Genomic DNA, 22,480 nt, shown 5'->3' with positions numbered 1-22,480 from the left:
ACAACAATGACAATGACAAGAAATGCGGTCACGAATAAACGTTGTATAAGAATATTGAAGCAGACTAGTGGGCTTAATATATAGTGGTCTCAATGCTAAGAATTTCTATCCTAAAAGGTTGAGTTCTCCTTGAGTTCCTGATACCGACCATAAAGTATAGACTCAAGTGCGTATTGTTTGTGGCACAATCTCCTATGATGGTGTTTGATCAATAATGTCCCTCGACAATTGTTTCTTTATACTTCTTAAGTACCGAGGATTAGTGTAATCTTGAGAATAATAAAGAAACCTTACTGCAATGACCTTAGCTTTAGTTTTCTATGATGTTTAACTTGGCTAGTGTGATGTTAACAAGCTAATTTTCCACCATGCTAATACAGCACTTATATCTGCACTCTTTTGCTCACACACAGACACACACAAGAAAGAAAGACATAACAAAAGAATAATTTGAATGAGAAAGCATTTTGTGTTTATTTGGAAATCGAGAATTTGAGACTTTGAAGTCAGAACGTGTTAGATTCCTCGTTTTAGAACATGTGCTTACTTTTTTCTATGATGACTAGGTAATTTGATTAACTTCCAAGGATGCTCAATTGTTAATTTAATGAAACAAGCTGTGCTATTTGATTTCAGCTCGCGAAAACTCTTTTTTAGAAAAAGAAAAACGGGTTCTTGGAATTGCTTTTAGTACTTTATGTAATGTGTTTGTGTGGCCGAAATTGTACATCATGCTTGTGGGCTTTTGAACACCGAAGTGCCAATGATGATGATCCTTTGGATTGTCAGTGGCACATTCCTGGGCTTGGTGGTCACATGCATGGCACATGCTATGGAGTTTTACTTACAGGCCCTAGAGAGATTGGTAAGAGATGATTTCTTTGGGTGACCACTGAGGATCTCAACCCAATATCAGGTGGGAGTGAGTGTCAGGCCCATTGAAGTTCTTTAGGGTCTACTTAATGGACCAGGGCCTCATGTGTAGCTGCTACCTGTTGTGGATATATTTTAATTTTATAGTGTTGGTGTGAGTGAATTCCTCACTCCGAAAAAGTTGATCCTAAATTTGTTTTTATATTCTCATTCTTTAGATTTATCTATTTTCTACAGTTCTGATCATGTTCTTCAAACTCCATATCAAGGTTGGATGATGGCCATCGTGAGTTTTCAATATTTTTGTGGTCTAATCAAGGAGTTGAAAGAGGAGAAAGCAAAATTTATCTAAGATCCTACGTGTGACCATAACACGATGCACTTTTGCAGGTCATGGCGCTTCTGAGTGGCTTTGCAGGAGTCTACACTGAGGTTAGACTAGTTTAGACATTTTGCGTTTGTGGGTAGGACAATAGATGAACTTCATTGTAGATCTTCAAAAATTTCAATTATATATATGATGCTCAAAAGAGAAACCATTCCTTTGTGTGGTTGGTCATCCATACCCAATTTTATATGTTTAAATGCTTACTCTGGTTTTTAATGTGTAAAAAGGATTAGTCACGAGAATCTTCGATATTTTTGTTTTATTAGTTAATTTGTGATCTACATGCTATAATGAAAAAGCGACCCTCAAGAAACGTGAATGTGCAGAATTTCTGGTTATATGTCTTTGGGATGGGCTTCAATGCTATCGCAATATTTGTTCAAGATTTTGATGCAGTCCTGAACAAGTAAGTTAAACCTCCATTTACTTAGTAAAGGGTATCTTGTTAAACTGGAAAGTCACACACAACATCTGTAGGGGACCATACCATTTTATCCATCTTCAACAGTGATAAGCCTACAAAATATTGTGTTATATTTGCAACTTGTAGTCCTGTAGTGTAGAACGCTGATTATTTACTTGTTTCTTTCTTTGGTATTATCATTATTTTATGCTTGCTTTCTTCCATAAGAAGTTTTGCTTATGTTGACTGTAATTATCTTCCACAGTGAAATGCACTCATTCCACACAACACTAATATCCATACAGTTATACTGCTATATATTCATAATGCTCCTTGTTTCAAAGAGTCTTTGATTTTAGATTAGTAGCATAAGTGATGACTGATGAACAAAAACAACTTATATAACCAGAGACTTGTTGAATTTGTTGTATAACGACTTTTATGTGTTTAACATCATGATGACATTTGATCAACACGTCTCATGCGACGCTGGTGTGGTATACGTCTATTATGTTTGGTAAATAGCTAATGAAAAAAAAAACACTGATATAAGTGGAAGTGATGTATATGTTGTTTTCATTTTAATTTTGGTATATAATTTATAGTGTCCTTTTGATTCGAGGATTAGTTATTTGACTTAACCGGCATTGGTCGAGATGGTTAAGTAGCTGGTTCTACGAATCAATATATATTTGAGTAGTTGGGTTTACGACCGAAGTCTGAGGTTTTAATATATGTTATGAAATTAAAGTATATTATTTGATTTTCAAGTTATGACAGGATTTATGTCTATGAAATGTTGAAAATATAGAGGAGATTCTGCCGAAATTTTATGTCTTTCGTCAAGATGTCTGACAAGGTTATAGGGTTTTGGTGCGTTACATAAACTTTCAATACTATGCTTCTATTGCTACTAGTCTACTACCATACTCTCTTTTCTGAATTCTGTAGTTTGAGTATAAGGAGCTACTACTTAAGAATAAGATATAAGTATATATCTATACATATTTGTTTTCTACTGCCTGACTCATTTTTATTTATTTCTATTGGTGTATATGATGAAAATGACTTTTCTGATGATACCATCCCAAACTCATCCCCTGATGCTTGCAACTATTGAAGGTGGGAGTTCTGTACAAATGATGTGAGAGCTTGAGTTTAGGGACAAGTCCCATTGATTTGGAAAACAATGTATATTTCATTCGTGGCAAGTCCTATTTATGAAAAGACGTTTTGGTGATGTTATTTTAATAAAAGATTATGTGATTGGATGTACTTGTGAGATTTCTTGTTTATGTTATGGACGATTGTAGAATACCCAATAAGTGGGGACATTTTATGCAGGTTAGTAGTCTCCCAAAAAGGGTGGTTTTGGGGGAAATTATTTTTTTTACATATGAAATAGTTTTGTAACGGTGAAAAACCGTAACTAAGTTTTGTAACAAGTAACACTTACTAAACAACAAAACCGTTACCAAAACGTTACTAATTTTATAAATCAATTACACAAAAAAAAACGTTAATAACTTTCTAAAACCGTTACTGTTGTTGGAAAAGAGTAACACAAAAAAGCGTTACTAATTCTATAAAACTGTTACTGTTGTTAGAAAAGAGTAACGGTCAAAAAGCGTTACTAACTCTATAAAAGCGTTACTATTGTTAGAAAAGAGTAACACAATTAAGCAAATAAAACTGTTAGCAAATATTTTTAGTTACAATAAAAACCGTTACAATAAATAATTTTGTAACGGTTTAAAACCGTTACAAATATTAATAACGAATTAGAAACGCCAAAACTGTGATGCAAAAAAACCGTTACAAATATTTTTAGTAACGGTTTCTAACCGTTAGGAATGTCCTGTTTTGGTATAGTGTTCTACAACCCAAAGTCGTCTTGCCCTTAGGCAATGAAACAAATTCCCAAGTACAAAACTTGTCAAGAACCTCAACCATTTCATGCATATCCACCTACCAATCTTTGCAATGACCATCTCTAACAACTTCTTAGAAGTCGTTTGGTTCATCACCCTCGATATTCACTGCATAGGCAACTGAGTCCGGTCGACCAAAATATTTCACTGGCTTATCATGTCCATACTTCGTAACTTGTTTCACACTTCTCTTTGGCTTTGATCTAGCAAAAGTTTGTTGCTCAGGTTGTTGTAGCTCTACTTCTTGTTGAATAGTTCTTTCAATCAGAACCTCACTCTTTATAGTATCCTCTGACGCTTCCATCTCAATCACTTGGGATTCTATAGAATCACCACTATTTCTAGCCTTCTCCAGTCTGCTAAAATGTACCACTGAACTCTCATCAAAGGTAACCTCACTGCTGGCCAGGAACTTGTGGTTCTCAAGACACCACAATCCGTATACCTTTCCTCCCTTTGCATAGCCCAAGAATATAGCTTTCTTAGTTTTAGAATCAAGCTTACTATCCTTCATGTGGTAGTAAGCACTAGATCCAAACACGCGCAAAGTATCATAATCAGCTGGTTTCCCTGTCCACACCTCATAAGGTGTCTTGCAGTCTATCGCTGGAACTGGTGATTTATTATACAAGTAACACGCCATGGCCACTGCATCTGCCCAGAACTCTTTGCTAAGATTGACATTGGAAAGCAAACACCGAGCTTTCTCAAGCAATGTGCGATTCATTCTTTCTGCTAACCCATTCTGCTGCGGCGTGCCCCTCACTGTCCAGTATCTTGCAATACCCTGTTGCGCACAAAACTCCTTGAAAGGACCATAGGTATACTCAGTACCATTATCATACCTCAAAGTCTTCACCTTTCTTTCTATGTGTTTCTCAAATATTGCTTTCCACCTTTTAAATGTCTCGAAAACTTCATCCTTAGATTTCAAGATATATACCCACATATAGCGTGTATAATCATTGATGAAAGAGACATAATACCAGTTACCTCCCTTAGATGCCACTCTAGAGGGTCCCCACACATCCGAATGCACATAATCCAGGATGCCTCTCATCTTGTACTTGCTTGTACCGAACTTGACTCTGCACTGCTTTCCATAGACACAATGCTCACAGAATTCCATACTTGGTTTCTCCAAGTCTTTTAGTAGCCCTCGCTTGCACAACTCAGATAATCCCTTTTGGCTCATATGCCCAAGGTGAATGTGCCACAATTTTGTGCACTCATAATCATCACCACATATACCCACTGCTACATCGCCTATCACTGTACTACCCAACAAAGTATACAAATTTACATGTCTTTGGCCCTTCATAATGACTAAAGAGCCACTAAGGATCTTTAGGACTCCACCATTTCCCACAAACTTGTAGCCTTTGGAATCCAAGGTCCCAAGAGAAATAAAGTTCTTTTTTAGCTTAGGAACATGCCTCACATCGATTAAAGTCCTCACTACAATATCATGCATCTTGACCCAAATAGTTCAAATTCTTACCATCTTACAAGCGACGTCATTACCTATCAAAACAGAACCTCCACTCAAGTTCTCATAGGTAGCAAACCACTTCCTATTTGGACACATGTGGTAGGAACACCCGGTATCAAGAATCCACTTTTCAGTCATGTGGTCATCTTGTGTAAACACTGAAAGACTTACATCATCCCCATTGAAGCCGGAAGCAAGACTTGCTTAACCAACATCCTCATTCTCAAACTTACCACTCATCTTGTTACTCTTTTTCGTGCTAGGGCAATCACATAGATAATGCCCCTTTTCCTTGCAATTGTAGCACCGTACATGTTTTAAAGGCTTCTTAGAACTACCCTTCCACTTGCTTGTGGAAGTCATCTCATTCGACATCACCCTTGCCGTCTTTTCTTGTGCTTCTTTATCAAACTTCTCTTGTTCAAACTTTGTTATTGACATCTTGGGAGCCATTTCTACAAGTCACACAAAGTAACCCACAAGAAAACTCACTCGGGAATTTTATCAAACTCCTTGTCTACACAAATTCCTAGCACTATGGTTCTTCACCAAAACTCAAAATCCTAGGTCGTAAACCTGGCTCAGATACCAATTGTTGTGAATAACTAACAGCAGAAACAATGTTATTCACTACAAATAGATCAACCCTACACAAGGATTGATCCTTCTCTCTAGACAAGACTTCAACACCCTCCAAGTACTATCCCAACACTTCTCAATATCAACTAACAAGCATATAAAGTAAATAGAGAAGATAAAACCATACTCACACAAAACCAAGTTTTACGTGGTTCAGCAATTTTCCTACGTCCACACGGCGAGCCTTTGATAGATTAGATGTACTAGATATAAGATTACAAAGAGGAGCACTCAACACTCACAAAGAATGTTCAGTCTCTTTTCTTCTTGGTTTAGTTCTCTCACAATCTCTATCACTTAGAAAAAGATTTCTCTCACAAAGAATGGTTAAATTTTAGAAAAAAAAAACTTTTCTTTTTGTTCTGGACCGAAACCGATTGAAGACTCTGTGAATTCGGTGGGGCACGTGCGCACCTTAAGCAAGGCATTGTAGAGCGCGAGCGCGCCCTCTACTTTTCCAACTTAAACTTATAATACTGTGGTCGCGTGCGCCCCTTGGGAGTGGTTGTAGAAGAGCGCGTGCACACCCTCTTCTCTAATAGAAAAAAACGAACAGTACTAAAAAACAACAGACTTCCACTTGACCACTCGTCTGTGGGTGATACAGAGTAGCAACTTTGTGAGTAACTCCATATTTCTTCATTAAAAACCCAAAATTTTTATTATAAAAATGTGTACCCCCATCACTGATGATAGCTTTGGGGACACCAAAATGAGAAAAAATGTTTTCTTTTACAAATTTTACGACAGTCTTATGGTCATTTGAGCGACATGCGAGTGCTTCAATCCATTTGGACACATAGTCCACAGCGACTACAATGTAGAGAAAACCTTGAGAAATAGGGAAGGGTCCCATAAAATCAATGCCCCAAACATAAAAAATTTCCACAATTAAAATGGGATTTAGGGGCATCATATTGTGTTGGATAATGCGACCCAGGTGCTAACAACGAATGCAAGCTTTGCAATGTTTGTGTGCATTGCAAAAAAGGGTAGGCCAGTAAAAACCACATTGTAAAACCTTGGCCACAATTTTCTTCCCACTGAAATCACCACCGCAAGATTGTTTATGGCAAAAAGGTAACACGTCGGTGTGTTTCCAGTAGGGAATATAGCGATGAATGAGTTGGTCGGAACAATACTTAAAGAGGTAGGGGTCATCCCAGAAATAATATTTTACAGTGGATAAGAACTTTTTATGATCAGGGCGTGACCAAGAGGAAGGAACTTCCTCAATAACTAGGTAGTTAACAATATCTGCATACCATGGAGAGGAGAAAATGGAGTACAAATGCTCATCTGGGAAGGAATCATAGATGGCGTCAGAATCACTATCAATGTCACCAACCAGCCTTGATAAATGGTCGGCCACCACATTTTCAGTTTCTTTCTTATCTTTTATTTCTAGGGTGAATTCTTACAAGAGAAGGATCCAGCAGGTCAATCTCTGTTCCGTATCCTTTTTCACGAGTAGGTACCGAAGTGCGGCATGGTCAGTATATACAATGGTTGAAAATCCAACCAGGTAAGGGTGAAACTTATCCAAAGCATAGACAAGAGCTAGGAACTTTTTCTCAGTTGTCGTGTAATTACATTGAGCATCTTTAATAGTTTTACTAGCGTAGTAAATGACAACAAGTTTGTCATCACGTCGTTAGCCTAGTACGGTGCCAATAACAAAGTCACTAGCGTCACACATCAGTTTGAATGGTTAAGACCAATCAGGAGGTTGAATGATAGGAGCGGTAGTCAGGGCGGTTTTTAGAGTTTCAAAAGCTTGTTTGCAATTGAAATTGAAGTTGAAGACCACATCCTTAAGCAGGAGATTGGTTAAGGGTCGAGCAACTTTTGAAAAATCCTAAATAAATCTCCTGTAAAACCTGACGTGGCCTAAAAAGGCACGGATATCACGAACTGTTCGGGGGTTAGGTAGAGAAGCAATTTTAACAATTTTAGCTTTATCAACCTCTATCCCGTCTTTCAAAACAACATGACCTAGAACAATTCCTTTGGTAACCATGAAATGACACTTCTCCTAACTAAGTTCCAGATTTTTCTCTTTACAATGCGTTAACACCTTAGTAAGGTTGGATAGGCAGTCGTCAAAGGAGTTTCCATAAATGGAAAAGTCATCCATGAAGACTTTCATATAACGTTCCACCATATCACTGAAAATGAGAAGCATGCAGCATTGGAAAGTACCAGGGGAATTGCAAAGACCGAAAAGCATTCGTTTGTACGCAAAGGTGCCAAAAGGACATGTGAAAGTTGTCTTTTCTTGATCATCTAGACCAATGAAAATTTGGAAATAGCTGGAATAGTTGTCAAGAAAATAGTAGTAAGCATGACTGGCTAAACATTCCAGCATCTGGTCAACGAATAGAAGAGGGAAGTGATCTTTCCATGTTACAGCATTAAGTTTGTGAATGTCAATGCAAATTCTCCATTTCACCAGAATGTGAGTGGAGATGCATTCATTATTTTCATTTTGCACAATTGTAATGCCGGACTTTTTTGGAACAACGTGGATAGGACTAACCCAAACACTATCAGAGATAGGGTATATGATACCCGCATCAAGTAAGTGTAAAATTTCGTCCCTCACCACTGATAAGTGCTCAAAAAATGCAATTTAACCCTCGATTATGCCTTTTGTTTAGCCATCTTAGTGGACTAATAATGTTTGTAAGTTATGTTTTATGATTCTACAGGTGAAAAAGAGAGTTTTGTAAAATATTAGAGAAAAAGGGTAAAACGAAGCAATTCGGAGCATTAAGGATCACATGGGAAGCCCGTAGACAATCATGGAGAAGGCTAAGGAATTGAAGCTATTAAAGATGCGACTTAGATCTATTTTAAAGCCTATTTGGAATCCCAAGGCCAAAAGATTCGTTACTTGGACCAAAGCCCGCAAAAGAAGATAGAAGGATAGAGCAAAAGAGGGAAAATAGACTTTCGCGTCTGGGACGCAAGGATCGTGCATCCAGGCGCAAGGATCGTGCGTCCAGACGTATGAAAAGACACTATAGCCACTTCCTTCTCAGTTTTGGAGACGAAGTTGAACTCTGAAAGAAGTTTATTTGTATTAGGAAACAAATGGCGGTTTGGAATGCTTCTAGAACTCATTGTAACCCCTATAAATAGAGAACCTAAGTGCCTCATGTAATTGGCCAATTCATTTATACTCTTGTCTCCAGAACTTAAGGCAAAGAGAGATTAATAATAAAATATTCAGTTTTAACTAGTCGAGTCTTAATAAATTAGTCTTTCTAGTCTTATGTTCTTCGACTCTTCTTCTTCTCGTTCTTCGTGTTCTTCTTTCTTTATAGAAGGCTAATCTTCTCCTTCAAGGGAGGAGATGAAGCCGGTGCTTAGGGTTTGATGATTCTTTTGGTTAGTTATTTATGATTCAATCATGTTAGTTATTAGTTCCATTGCTGATAAACCGTAAAAATAATAGTTTACCTACAAAATGAACGATGAACTCTCAAAATGTAAGTAAACTAAAACTTTCTTATGAGCCTATGTTTATCAAAGTTTCTACTCTCAGGTCTATCGAAATAAAGTGGAGTAACAAATTCGTTCCACTCCTAGTTCTCTAGCATGGAATGTTTTATAGTCTAATTTGTCGGTCTTAAGTCTAATGAGAGTTTTACGAGGGGGAATTATACTACGATGCAACTACCCACAAGATACAAACTATAATTGATTCAACTATGGAAATACTACGTTGATTCTATAATAAGGAATTAGGGGGGATTGATTCCACCTTAACTCAACTTAACTCACTAACGACGAATCGTCGTAATCCGAATTGAACTGCTACGTAACAACAATTGGTTCTTCCTAATCCCTAATTACACATGACATTTCTACCAATTCATAACTAGCATGTGAACGATTAAACCCATTCTCATGGCCATTAATCGTTTCTAGAGTGGAATATAAATTACGACGACTCTGCGATAATCGGAATCAAGCTTTCATCAAGGCTTCTCAACCCCCTCTAATGGAGGTTTAGCCGAGAATCATTCCGCAATCATTTCCATATGAATCTAAACTAAACATAATATCAAGATTCTAAATTTACTAATCTAAATTAAACAATAATTAAATTCTAATTAACAACTAAGAAATGATAATCAACAAGAATTAAAACTAGATCTAATAGATTGAAATAACAAAAACCGAAATGACAAGAATAATCACTATTTTATTTATCTAATGAATGATATTCAATGATTAAAGAAATTAATCTAAAACAAGAAAATGAAATTCTAAAACTAAGTTCTAAAACTCATTAATGGAGGCTAACTAATCTAATTCTAATCTAGGTCTAACTATCTACCATTAACAAAGAGTGAAGCTTTGGTTTTTATACATTCAGATCCAAAAATCATGCATGGGCTTGGAGCCATGTTTTGGGCCAGAGAATCAGGCCCAAAACCCAATTCTTTCAGTCCAAAAAGGCCTATTCAGCTGCAGTTAGCTTCAACAGACATTTCGTCCACTTTTTCTCCTCTGATTGGGTCAAGGCTTGAACCATTGGAAAGCTCTTTCCGAGCCGGTCGTTTTGACGTAAGGTAGGCCCAATTCCGAGGTCTGAGTCCCAAGATATGGTCTTCGGAAGTTCTGTTGACTTTGTGCACTGTTTCTGCCCACGTGGACTTTGACTTTTCATCTTTTGACCGGGCTTTATAGAGGCTTTGTCTTCTTGAAAATTGGCCTTTAATCACAGAACTCCTTAGCAACCGACCTTTGCTCCTTTATCTCGCTAAAGTGGCACATTTATGCGCATAATGGACTTTGAAGCCTGAAATGCATAAAAACACGTAATCAGTATTAACTCTTACTTATTATTCACATAATTGGTCTAAAAGTACGATTGTTTAGGGGTTAAAACTGCAGTTTTGGGCTCTTATCAATTGCCCAGACCAGGGGATGGAAGTATAGATTAAGATTTTTATTTATTGCAATCGAATATCATGCTAATTTAGGGTTTTATTTATTGCAATTGAATATTTGCTAGTGACATGCTTTTATTTATTGTAATTGAATATAATGCTAGAATAGGGTTTTATTTATTGTAATTGAATATTATACTATTATTCTCTACTTTTCTTCTAGTTGTGTAGTGTTTTAGAGTAAGAGAAGTATTCCTTGTGTTTGCCTTAGATGGTGATTCATTGAATAGCTGCCCAAGCTCACATAAAAGGAAAGAAGATATTAATAGCATAAACATAGGAACAACCTTAAGTAGAGTTATTCGTTAACGATGTTTTGTCAAAGAGGGCATCGGCGCTCGCTCGATTGCCTAATTGTAGTCTACTTGTTTGTAGTCTACTTGTGAGAAAAACCATGAAGCATAAGGTCACAGATCAAAAGTATCGATGGATTCTAATCTATTACATTCCCTCTTATAAATTCTCAATAGTTTAGTTAGTTTAGTTAGTTTAGTTTAGTTTAGTATTAGAATCTACAATATCTATAATCATAGTTTTTAATCTCTCAAACCCCCTTTCTAGTCCTGTCCTTCATATAAGCATACACTTAAAAGTAGAACGGTACCTTACTCATCCTTTTCTTATTGAGGGATAATTAGGTTTTGATACGCCTCTATTTTGTTTAACGACCATCATCTATCTACATCATCCATATACCATCTCACACACAAAAGGAAGTTACTCAACCACGTCCTTCATGGCGGAGTTAAGATGACATTGTGATTCCCGTGATGTCTTTGTGTCGTCATCTAAATGTATGCAATGAGTGCACACACTAGGGTCTATTCCTTTGATATCATCTAAGGACCAACTGATAGCGGAGCGGTGTTCACAAATGACATGAATCAAACGCACTTCTTCATCAGTAGTTAAGTGGGAAGAAATTATTATAGGGTGACTACCATCAGGATCGAGATGCACATACTTCAAATAAGAGGGTAGAGACTTTAAATTAGGAGTTGGAGGAGTGGGGATCAAGGATACGTGAGGAACTGCCTCTTCAATAGAAAAGAGCGAGTCAGGTTCCTCTAAATCAGTTGGTCACGCAGCAGTAGGGTCAAATAGTGGTACTGACTCTAATAGTACGTGGACATCCTTAATGTACGAATTAACAGCAAACTCGGGATTATCAAAAGCAAGAAATTGGTGCACCTCGTCTGTGGGAAAAGAGTTTGTGAAATATTTCTGCGCCAGACTATCAACCATGCTAATCTCACTCTCAATGTCAGGATCGGGAAGTTGTTTCATTAAGTTGAATACATTGACTTCTACAGAAAGGTTCCCGAAAGACATTGTCATTGAACCATCCCGACAATTGATGAGAGTGTTAGCAGTTGCAAGAAATGGACATCCTAAAATAATAGGAATGGAGTCACAAGCAACTTCGGTATCTAGAATGACAAAATCAACTTCGGTAGTAAAAATATTGGACCTTGAGTAGAATGTTTTCTACTATGCCCTTTGGGTACTTGATGGAGCGATCCGCGAGTTGCAGGGTCATGCTGGTAGGTTTTAATTCATGGAGACCTAACTGCTTGAATAAGTAGTAGGGAAGTAATTTAACACTCAGCCTAGGTCAAAAGAGAAGATACTTGTCACCCAACGCGTGCATGACCACGGTTAATCGACACGGGTCTTTGTATTTAACCATACCATTAGTAGCAGTAATGGAGGGAAACTGCTCAGTAAGGAACGCTTGTTGAGGAACATTCGTTCGTCGTTTGGTGGTGCACATGTCCTTTAAAAACTTGGCATGTTTGGGCATATGCTTAAGTGCAGCGAGAAAAGGTAGGTTTATGGTCAAATTTTTGAAAGTTTCTCGGATTTCGCCAAAATGTTCGTAAAGTTTGTTCTTTACCAAACGGGCAGAGAAAGGAGCTTTTGGGCGAAATCGCGCATATGGATCAGCGACGTCTTTCCATAGTAACGTGGGTGCAGATTTGGAAATAACAACTTCGGCCGGTATAGGTTGTGAGGTAGGAGTTAGAATGATGTCAGCCGCGGCTTTCGTCAGTTGAATATCTAGCATAAGTATATGATTGTCGACAGTTCAGCCAGAACGAAGGGTGGTGATGGCATTCACCTCACCCTAGATCCTGGTGCATTAATGAGTTCAAAAGCAGTGTTTGTAGGCTTAGGGTTGGGAACTGCTTGGCCAGGAAACACGCCTTTTTTACTTTTATCCTATGCTAAGTGCTGAAGAGACTGTTGGATAGATGTTAGGATTTGAGACTGTTGATTCATGTAAGTCAGTACAGTTTCAACCATTTTATCGGCAGTGGATTGCCCTAGTGGGGCAGCAGGAACAAGTTCACGGTTATTGTTTACAGGTTGATTTTGGTAGCCATAACCTGGAGTTGTGGGAACAAGGCTGTAGTTGTTTTGGTACCCTATATTGACGGTGTTGGGAAACTAACTTTGCCCTTGTGGGAACTGGACGATTCCCTTGATGGTAGGAATTGTAGTTCGTGGATGACCATACAGGAGGGTTGTTGAAACCCGGAAGAGCTAGTTATTGGGCAAGGGTACACCAAGCGAAATTCGAATGTTGTCGTCAAGGTCTATTAGGGATGTTGAAAGCACAAGCCTCTTCAGATGGTTGGGGAGGGCACTCGTATACCAAAGGGCAATATGAATCGGAGTGCTCAGGACTTAAGCAAAGAAGACATGGGGAAGTGATAAACTTAAATATTTATACTTCATACCTACGAATAAATGATGCAATTTAAACGTAAGTAAAACTAAAAGTTTACGAAGACTAATTTATCAAAGATTTCTACTCTCGAATCTATTGAAATAGAGTGAAGTAAAAGATTCGTTCCAATCCTAGTTCTTTAGTATTAGCGTTTTTTATTTATATTATCAGTCCTAGCCAAAGTTAATGAGAGCTTTACGAAGGGAATTTATACTACGATGCAAATTATACTAACAAGATACGTTAATTCAAACTACGGAATTTCTAAATTGACTATATGATAAGGAATTAGGGGGGATCGATTCTACCTTAACTCGACTTAATCAACTAACAAAGATTCATCGTGATCCAAATTTCAATACTTTCGCATATCAAAATGGTAATTCTAATCCCTAATTATACATGGAAATCTCTACCAATTAATAACTAGCATGTGAAGCAACCAAATCCATTCTCATGGTGAACTAATTACTTTCTAGAATTGAATAGATTATCACGACGATTTCTAAGCTAACAAAGATCAAACTTCATCAAGCCTTCTTCAATACATGGTATAAAGATTCTAACTTTACTTAATTGAATTTAAATGGAAACTTCTCATGCAAGAATTGATGGAAACTAATAATGACAAATAACTAAATCTAAGAATTAAAATAAAATGATTAATGAAATTGAAACTAAATTAACAAGAACAAACTACTTTATTGATCTAATAAATAAATAACAATTGATTCAAATCTAAATTAAAACAAGATAATAAAAAGCTAATTAATTTAATTGAATCTAAAATCTAGATCTAGAACAAAGCTCTAATGGCTACTTGCTACCTAAACTCCTTATTTTTTTAAGAGTTAAGTCTTGTGTGCGTAAATGGAGGAGACCATATCCACATTTTTGTACATGGGCTGAGGGGCCATGTTTTGGGCCGGAAAATCGAGCCCAAAGCCCAACTTCTAAAGTCCACAGAGCCCTTTTCAGCTGGCTTTGACTTTAACAAACTTTTCGTCCACTTTTGCTCCTCTGATTATGTCAAGGCTTGGACCATTGGAAATCGCTTCCCGAGCCGGTCGTTTTGACATAAGGTAGGCCCAATTCTGAGGCATGAGTCCAAAGATACGGTCTTCGAAAGTTCTGCTGACTTTTATGTGTTGTTTCTACCCACGTTGACTTTGATTCTTCAGCTTTTGACCGGGCTTTACAAAGGCTTTTTCTCCTTAAATCTTGGCCTTTAATCACAGAACTTCTTAGCAACCAACCCTTGCTCCTTTATCTTGCCAAAGTGGCACATTTATGTACATAATTGACTTCACTGCCTGAAATACATAAAAGCACGTAACCAGCATTAACTCTTATTTATTACTAGCATAATTGGTCTAAAAGTATTATTGGTAAGGGGGTTAAAACTACAGTTTTGGGCTCTTATCAAACCACCCCCAAACAGCATTTTGTTTGTCCTCAAGCAAATATGAGAAATTAGCATAAGTGACCAAGAATGGAGTTCTAACTAATCTCGTTTCGCCGAGTGCGATTGCATTGACCATATGCAACAAGGCCTTAAACCACTAGGAATTCCCTAGTTGACGAGTTATAGTCTCGTGAGAGTTTTCTAGTGAAGGTACTCACAAACTTCATCTATACTATAACGACTAAGAAATAAACTATTGTTTTCTTATCTATGTCTCAATTATCTATACATCTCACTAGCAATGAATACAAAATAATCAAGTCGAAACCTAAGCTAATATATAAACAATAATCAATCATCAACGAATAAACATATATACAATGAGTAATACTATGAAATGCACTAGTAGGTCCGTTTCTGAAAACTCGGAATAGCATCCTTAAGTAGGTCCTCACATAAATGTCAAGACAAAAATCACTCTGATTTTTCCGCTCAAGTTTCATTACTCTAGTGTGCAGTGGGCACACTTTACCTTACAATCTCAATGACACACAAGGAAGCCAGAGTCGATCAAACACATCTGCCACTTACTATCACACTAACATTTTCCTAATTGAGCTAGAAGTCTTTATTAGGTGTTGCGGGGATTAGGAGACGGGTTAAGAAGGAAGGAAATGGATATTCAAAAAGGACAAGTCTGAGATAATAGAGTATTCATACTATGTAACTAGAGAAAACCTTGTTCTTTACTTTTGCTTCTACACTTTGTTTTCATCCTTAGCCATATTTTTCTTTTTCTTTGGCTTTTGACTCCTTTGATTCTATTTTTGGAGTTCTAACTCTTTATTTTCTTTTATTTTTCTTTGGATGGAAACTTCTTTTCTTTTTCTTTTCTGAAGCAACTAACTAATATTTTATTTCAAAGGTCTTTCTCTTTTCTATTCTTCATCTCTATTCTCAGACATATATATATATATATATATATATATATATATATATATATATATATATATATATTTTTTTTTTTTTTTTTTTTTTTTTTTAACAGGGTAAAAGAATTGTGGTTTTCTGAAGCAACTAACTAATTTTTTATTTCAAAGGTCTTTCTCTTTTCTATTCTTCATCTCTATTCTCAGAATTATTCAAAGAATGGGTAGGCTGATAACAGCTGCAACGATCCTAGAACAACCCACAAAAAATTGGAATTTTTCGTGCCCACAAGGGTCAGGGAGCGGGGTGCGCCTCAGTGAATTTCGAGTTCCAGGCACTTGGGCGCAGGGCGCGCTCACTTTTTGCCTTAGATGGGCGCAGTCGCTCCAGATGAAAAAAAAATTCCCGGTGTTTTGGGCGCAGTCAGCTTCGAGGTTTGGGCTTGGTAGGGCTGGGGCCATTCTAAAGAAATTTTGATTGATAGTGCCTAAGGCGTAGGTGGTGCTCATCACGGGCAAAGGCCCGAGGAGGTCTTGAAATGCGAGAAGAGAAGGGAAAAGAAGGAAAAGTTTGGAGTGAAAGGTGAGAGATGAATGTGAGGTGTAGTGTGGGTTGTGAGTGTAGAATGAAGGAAGTTTATATAGGTTGAAGTTTCCAAAACGAATCGGGAAGTTGCCAAAAAGCTTTAAGGCAATTGCCGGAAACAAAAAATTTCCAAAATTGAAAACGGAACCAACCCATATTCTTGATTCTTAAACAACCCTAATATCTTTTAGATTTAATTTAGAATAGTAACACTTCTAAACTCTTTTAGATTTCATCCTATCACAACATCTAATCATAGGTATGCCCATATCGGCAATATTCTCAACCATCACTCCAAAACAACTTCTAAAATGGAGGATCATATAACAAATCATGCTATAGTAAATAATACCAACCCCAAATAATTCGGGAAGGTGGGATTAATAATAAAAACAATGCACAATTTGAAAAGAACCACATTATATTAAAAATTGAAATTCAAATACAATTAACTACCAAATTCAAATTTAACTACGGAATACAAAAATCAACATCCGAACTAAATAAATAAAACAAACATCAACGCATAATATCCCTAAAGAACGCGCTGCTGGTAGTAGATGGCACATGTGAAGGAGATGACTCCTGAGCTCCCGATGGGCCAGAGCCATCCGTCCTTTGGCGACGATGCTCGTGCCTCACAGACGCCTCCTTAGAAGAAGAACCCCCGTGTGGTAGGTAGTGGTCAAGCATATTTGCTCGAAACTTCCGATGAGCTTCTATCTCGGCCTTCATCTCTTCCCAATGATCATTCTCGCGCTGGGCACGAGTCTCGAAGTTACGATAGATGGTAGCTTGCCAAGTCCGGAGGTCTTCACAAATAGTATTGAGAGAACGCATGCCACAATGAATTACAGTCATGCGTTTTCACTACTACAGAAATACACATTAGCCACGGTTAGTCAAATGGCATATACCACTGTTTCTCTAATAAGGGTGGCTAGTAGTCACTTACCACGGTACATATGGTTTTTCTAATTTTGGTACAAGCCAAATACCACTGGTCTTGTAAAACGGTGGGATATAATTGTCTTATACCACGGTACTACCAATATCGACTAATTTCGATTTTTGATATTCATATACCCTACTGTTTCTATGAAAAGGTGGCAAATGTTTTGCAAAAAATAGCCTTACCGTGGATAAAGTAGTCATCATGCAATAGTAGCCACTTTTCTCTTAAGAAATTATTATCGAAAAAAAAAAAAAAACTTTAGGAATTTGAGATTGGGCAACCTTTGCTAAGAATTTCCTGGCCTTGAATTGATAGGGACCAACAAAGTTCTCTAAATTTGTCTGAGATACATCTCCCTCTCTTCCTTAATCTACTTGCATCGCTATGGGTTGCAGCCATCCTTAATCATCTTGGATCGAGACTTTCGAGGTTCGAGGTAATTAGTAATTTTATGTTCAATATCAAATCCCATTCATTTTATTGGGGTTTTTGTTCTTAGTATTTTTTTTCTCAAGGTTTTGTTCTCTGAAATTAAAATCATTCAGTGCATTAGGGTTGATCTGTTGTTCGTTTGGGTTTGAATTTTTTGATTTTGCTCTTTTTAATCCCGAAAAAGATCATTCTTTTCTAATTTTTTAATTCCCGCGTTTTGTTTTTTGTTCTTTCAAGCTCCAGATCAGTTTTTATAATTCTTGTTTTGTTTTGCTTGCATGCAGATGATATTTGTGAAAGATGTATGGAAAGAGTACACTGGCTGGCCATTGAATGACATGGAGAGCCAATACAAGTTCATGGTGAAACATGTTCAGCTTTGGAAGGTTGCATTTCATAGCACTTCACCTCGTTGGATTCATTGTGCCTATCTTGCTGCACTAGCTGCCTTTTATGCTAAGTATGTCCTCTTCTCATTGATGCAAAATTCTACAACTTCATATTGTCTTTAAATGGATTGACATGAAAGACAGTTAAGTTTCGATTTCGGTGCCACTCACTCAACCATCCGAATCAGAAAGGTTCCGCCTCACACTTTGATTATTGACCTTGCTTTAGTTGTTAGAAAGACTGCAGAAGTTTAACGTCAATCTATTTGAATCTTAATTGTGTTTTCAAGTATGCTCTTTTCTCATTTTTAACATTTTGTTATTGTGCAACCAAGAGAGTTGGAGGCCGGTCCGATGGAGTACAAGCCGGACATTATCATTAGTGTTCATCCTCTCATGCAACATATTCCTTTGTGGGTGCTCAAGTGGCGGGGCCCTTCGAAGAAACCAGTCTTTGTTACAGTCATTACATACCTTAATACCCGCACCGTACATGGTTGGTTATATTAATTTCAAGTTTCATTTTTTGCTGTCCCCTTTATTTTTTGCTGGTGGAGTCGGTCATTAAAGAAACATTTCTATCCAGGTTCAACATTGGTGTGACGAGATGCTATTGCCCCTCAGAGGAGGTAGCCAAGAGGGCTTTATTAGATGGCCTAGAGTCTTCTCATATTCGAGTATTTGGCTTGCCCATCAGGCCTTCTTTTTGTTGCGCAATAATCTCGAAGGTTGGTTTTGACAATAATGTATTAGTATATAACCTGGTTTCTTATAACTAACAACAGCAATGCATTCCAACCCAATTTTATCGAACAGGATCAGTTAAGAGACGAGCTAGAGATGGATCCAAAACTTCCTGCAGTTCTGCTAATGGGAGGTGGTGAAAGGATGGGTCCTGTTAAGAAAACTGCCAAGGCTCTAGGAGATGCACTATTTGATGAATCAATAGGGCGTCCAATTGGCCAAGTCGTGGTTATATGTGGCCGTAATAAAAGCTTATCGTCTATTCTGATCACCTTGTACATGCTGCAGTGGTGAAGCATTTATGACAATTAATTTCTCACTCTTATTTTTTTTTTTTTTTTTTTTTTTTTTAAACAGGAAATGAATATTAAAGAACTAGAGACCAACCATTTTGTCCTTGTACATGGAGGAGGCTTTGGTGCTTGGTGTTGGTACAAAACCATAACACATTTAGAGGAAGGAGGATTCAAAGTTGATGCTATAGACTTAACTGGTTTAGGAGTTCATTCGTGTGATACAAATAGCATTACTAGTCTTACTGAATATGTAAAGCCACTCACTAATTTCCTCGAAAAGCTTGGAGAAGGCAAAAAGGTTCATTCTGATTTTTCTTAATTAATTCTTTAAATTATTAATATTATTGGTTTTTTACTTCTCTGTGACTCGTATATACTTTCAAGAAACCCACTATTTAATTTGTATTTCTAGTCTTAATTCACTAGCGAATATTTTAGATCCTCTCTTTCACATTATTATGAAAATTGAAAACTTATGATGTTATCAGCAAGGCAGTACGTATTGAACCCCCCTTCTATTTAGGTTTGGACTCTGCTTTCTTTCCCCTTAACTTACACATTTTATTTCCACAAGAACAACTGAAATCAACTTGAAACTAGCTCTAGGAATACATGTATATACACAGAATCTTAGCATTTGTTTATTGTTGCAGGTGAATGCTCAACAAGGGATGACAATTCTTGCACAAATTGAATGACCAGATTATTAGCATAATCAATTAGATTACTATTTTAATTTGTACAAGCTGGAACACGTAGATTTGGAAGGTTATTTTCTTATTGTACTTGAAATAATTTGAAATATTAGTTTACAATGGTATTTCATGCTTGGTAGATGTCAATTAATTATTTTCTTTCTCGTTAGTTGCCCTATGTTTTACTTTTAAGTTGAATGTAGAATGTTCAAAATTGAACAAGATGGAAAATGGGCTCAAAATCTATTTTGCAGGTTGTTTGTTAATCAGGTGGTGTTTTGATTATTGAATTAAATGAGGTTTAATTTCATTTATTTAAAAAAAAAAATATACTATATACCACGGTTTTGCAAGAACAGTGGTATAAGAAGACTAATATAAGCCACGGTTTCCATAAGAAATAGCACATCATATAGATTATTAACCACGGTTTTTGAAATATAATACCATTGTTTGTTCTTAAACCGTGGTAAATAAGGGGCACTTAATACCACGGTTTTGCTAGAAGTATTTGCCACCCCAGCTGATACCACGGTTTAGAAATAGTGGTTAAAGGGTTTTTACCACTGTATATAACAGTGGTTAATGAGCTTTTATGTAGTAGTGTTTGCATCCGACCTACACCTCTCCAAGGCATCGGCATCAAGACATGTCGTGTCCTCCTCATCCTCCGAGTCAGTCTCTTCTTGCACCCTGTCTTCAGGCAACATCCAAACCTTCTGAACATAGTCTGTATATGCTACGACATTCGTATGCATTTTAACCATAACATGCTCAGTTTTTGGAGTTCTTCTCAATTGCATCATGATCTTCGTTATCAAAATGGGGAGAGGTGCAATACTCTTCCCAACTCCCCTAATCATATCAATCAAAAACTCTAGAATACAAAATTCATACTTCTGCTCCTGGAGTATCCAAAGAACGTGAAGACAGTTTAAACTGATGTCACTTACCTTCTCTTTTCCCATGACATTCCTACCAATCCATTGAGCTACAGCCAGCTGGTTGGTTCGCAGCGACGACTGGCGAACACAATGTTAGCTCACATTGTAGTTCCCTTCCACAACCGTCACATTCATCAGAGGCTCAATCCCAGTAAATTGGGATTCCTGCAATGTGGCATCAAGATGGCGTCTAGGCGGAATGCCTAAAATCTCAGCTAGCAACCTCCTAGATATTTCTCTTCTCTTCCCAGCCACCTTAACAAAAATTCTATGCCCATCCACCTCTCTCTTCCTATAGAATTCCTCCACCAAATCTGAGTGATAAAAATCCTCTGTCGAGTACCACAACCTACTCCAATCCCTCCTAATCATCTCGTCACTGTAAAACGGTGCGAAACGGTCGGCCGTAAACGCTTGTTCCGGCAAAATCCTTCGTCTTTGAGCCATTAAGATTTTGGAATGATTTGGGGGTTTAAATGGAATGTGGGGATGGAGTTTGAGACTCCCTCACTAACAAAATAATGGTGGTGGCGCAGCAGTTCAAATTTCTTGAATTTTTGGTGGTTTTCGGTGGTTTAAATTGTTTGAAATTGGTGTGGGAAAGGTTTGGAGAAGATTTAAAATTGATTTGAACTTTGGGCGTGGGTGTATTTAGGTTTTTCTTTTTCCTTTTTTTATTTGGTTAGGGTTTAAAGCTTGTTAATGGCGGTGGGGGGGGAAATGGAAATCACGAACTGTTGGTTTGAAGGAAAGGGACGCACGTACGTGGCACGTGCGCACGAGATTGGGCCCAAGCCCAATTTGATTTTTCAATTTTTCGCACAACTTCAAACTAAATTTGCCGCTTCGTTACCGGTCTGATTTTTGCGAATGAGCTATGGAAATGATCAGGAGAGAATTTCCAATCCAATGATCCATAAAACACTTTATTCCAACTGTGGGTGATATATAAGAAGATGGAAAACATCTCGAAGTGCGTTCATGACGTAAGTTATGCGAACGAATGAAATCTAATTTCATAGATAATGTCAACCCGAATCGAAGTATGATTAAACGGCCTAAACAACACAAATGGAAAGTTGAACAATCCATGATGGAAAATGAACACCCCACCCCTAAACAAATTTTAGATAATAGCATTTAGAAAATTTGTTTTTAAAGTGGGTCTTTTAAAGTCAAGTTCCCGAGACTTCCTAAATTACTATGTTTGTGATTTTAACAATTTTTTAATTTTTTATGAATAAGATTTAATATAAGAAAAACAAGAAAGCAATAAATACATAATTCACACCATAGAGGAACATGACTCAAAAACCAAGAAAACATACAAGAGTGGAAAACGTGAATTATGTTAATCGTAGGATCCGGTACTTACAGCCACACATTCCATAGGGAGGGACGGGTTACCTAAATGGTACACTTACCAATATATGGAAATGAAAGGAAGTACACCAACGAAAAGGTCAGTCCTCATAGATAGGGTCCTATAAAAGGACTTCCTCTACATCAGGGGACAAAAGCTCGTGGAAATGTTTCAACCGTTGACCATTGACTTGAAAGGTACTGTTGTCCTTGGGATTTACCAAGGTGATTGCCCTGTGAGGGGTGACTTCAGTAACCAGAAAAGGACCAGACCAACGGGTTTTTAATTTCCCTTGAAAAATATGTAGACGGGAGTTGT

The 22,480-nt window shown here is 37.3% G+C and overlaps 1 protein-coding gene and 1 long non-coding RNA gene across 2 annotated transcripts; both read left to right on the top strand.

Annotated features, from left to right (window-relative positions):
- Window positions 1–1,551: 1,551 nt before the first annotated feature.
- Window positions 1,552–2,979, top strand: LOC147492065 (uncharacterized). The gene is made up of 2 exons (XR_015199238.1): window positions 1,552–1,667; window positions 2,787–2,979. It is a non-coding gene; the product is annotated as an uncharacterized LOC147492065 (long non-coding RNA).
- Window positions 2,980–18,023: 15,044 nt separating this feature from the next.
- LOC147492064 (putative monogalactosyldiacylglycerol synthase 3, chloroplastic) lies at window positions 18,024–19,158 on the top strand. Its single transcript, XM_086567388.1, is given in 5 exon segments — window positions 18,024–18,191; window positions 18,456–18,601; window positions 18,604–18,616; window positions 18,707–18,848; window positions 18,937–19,158. Coding segments are annotated over 5 exon segments (645 nt in total). The 5' UTR covers window positions 18,024–18,069.
- Window positions 19,159–22,480: the final 3,322 nt, after the last annotated feature.

The sequence above is a fragment of the Coptis chinensis genome, chromosome 6, assembly GCF_015680905.1.
Source record: "Coptis chinensis isolate HL-2020 chromosome 6, ASM1568090v1, whole genome shotgun sequence".
NCBI classification, from domain to species: domain Eukaryota; kingdom Viridiplantae; phylum Streptophyta; class Magnoliopsida; order Ranunculales; family Ranunculaceae; genus Coptis; species Coptis chinensis.
This window is presented reverse-complemented; position numbering and strand designations above follow the sequence as displayed.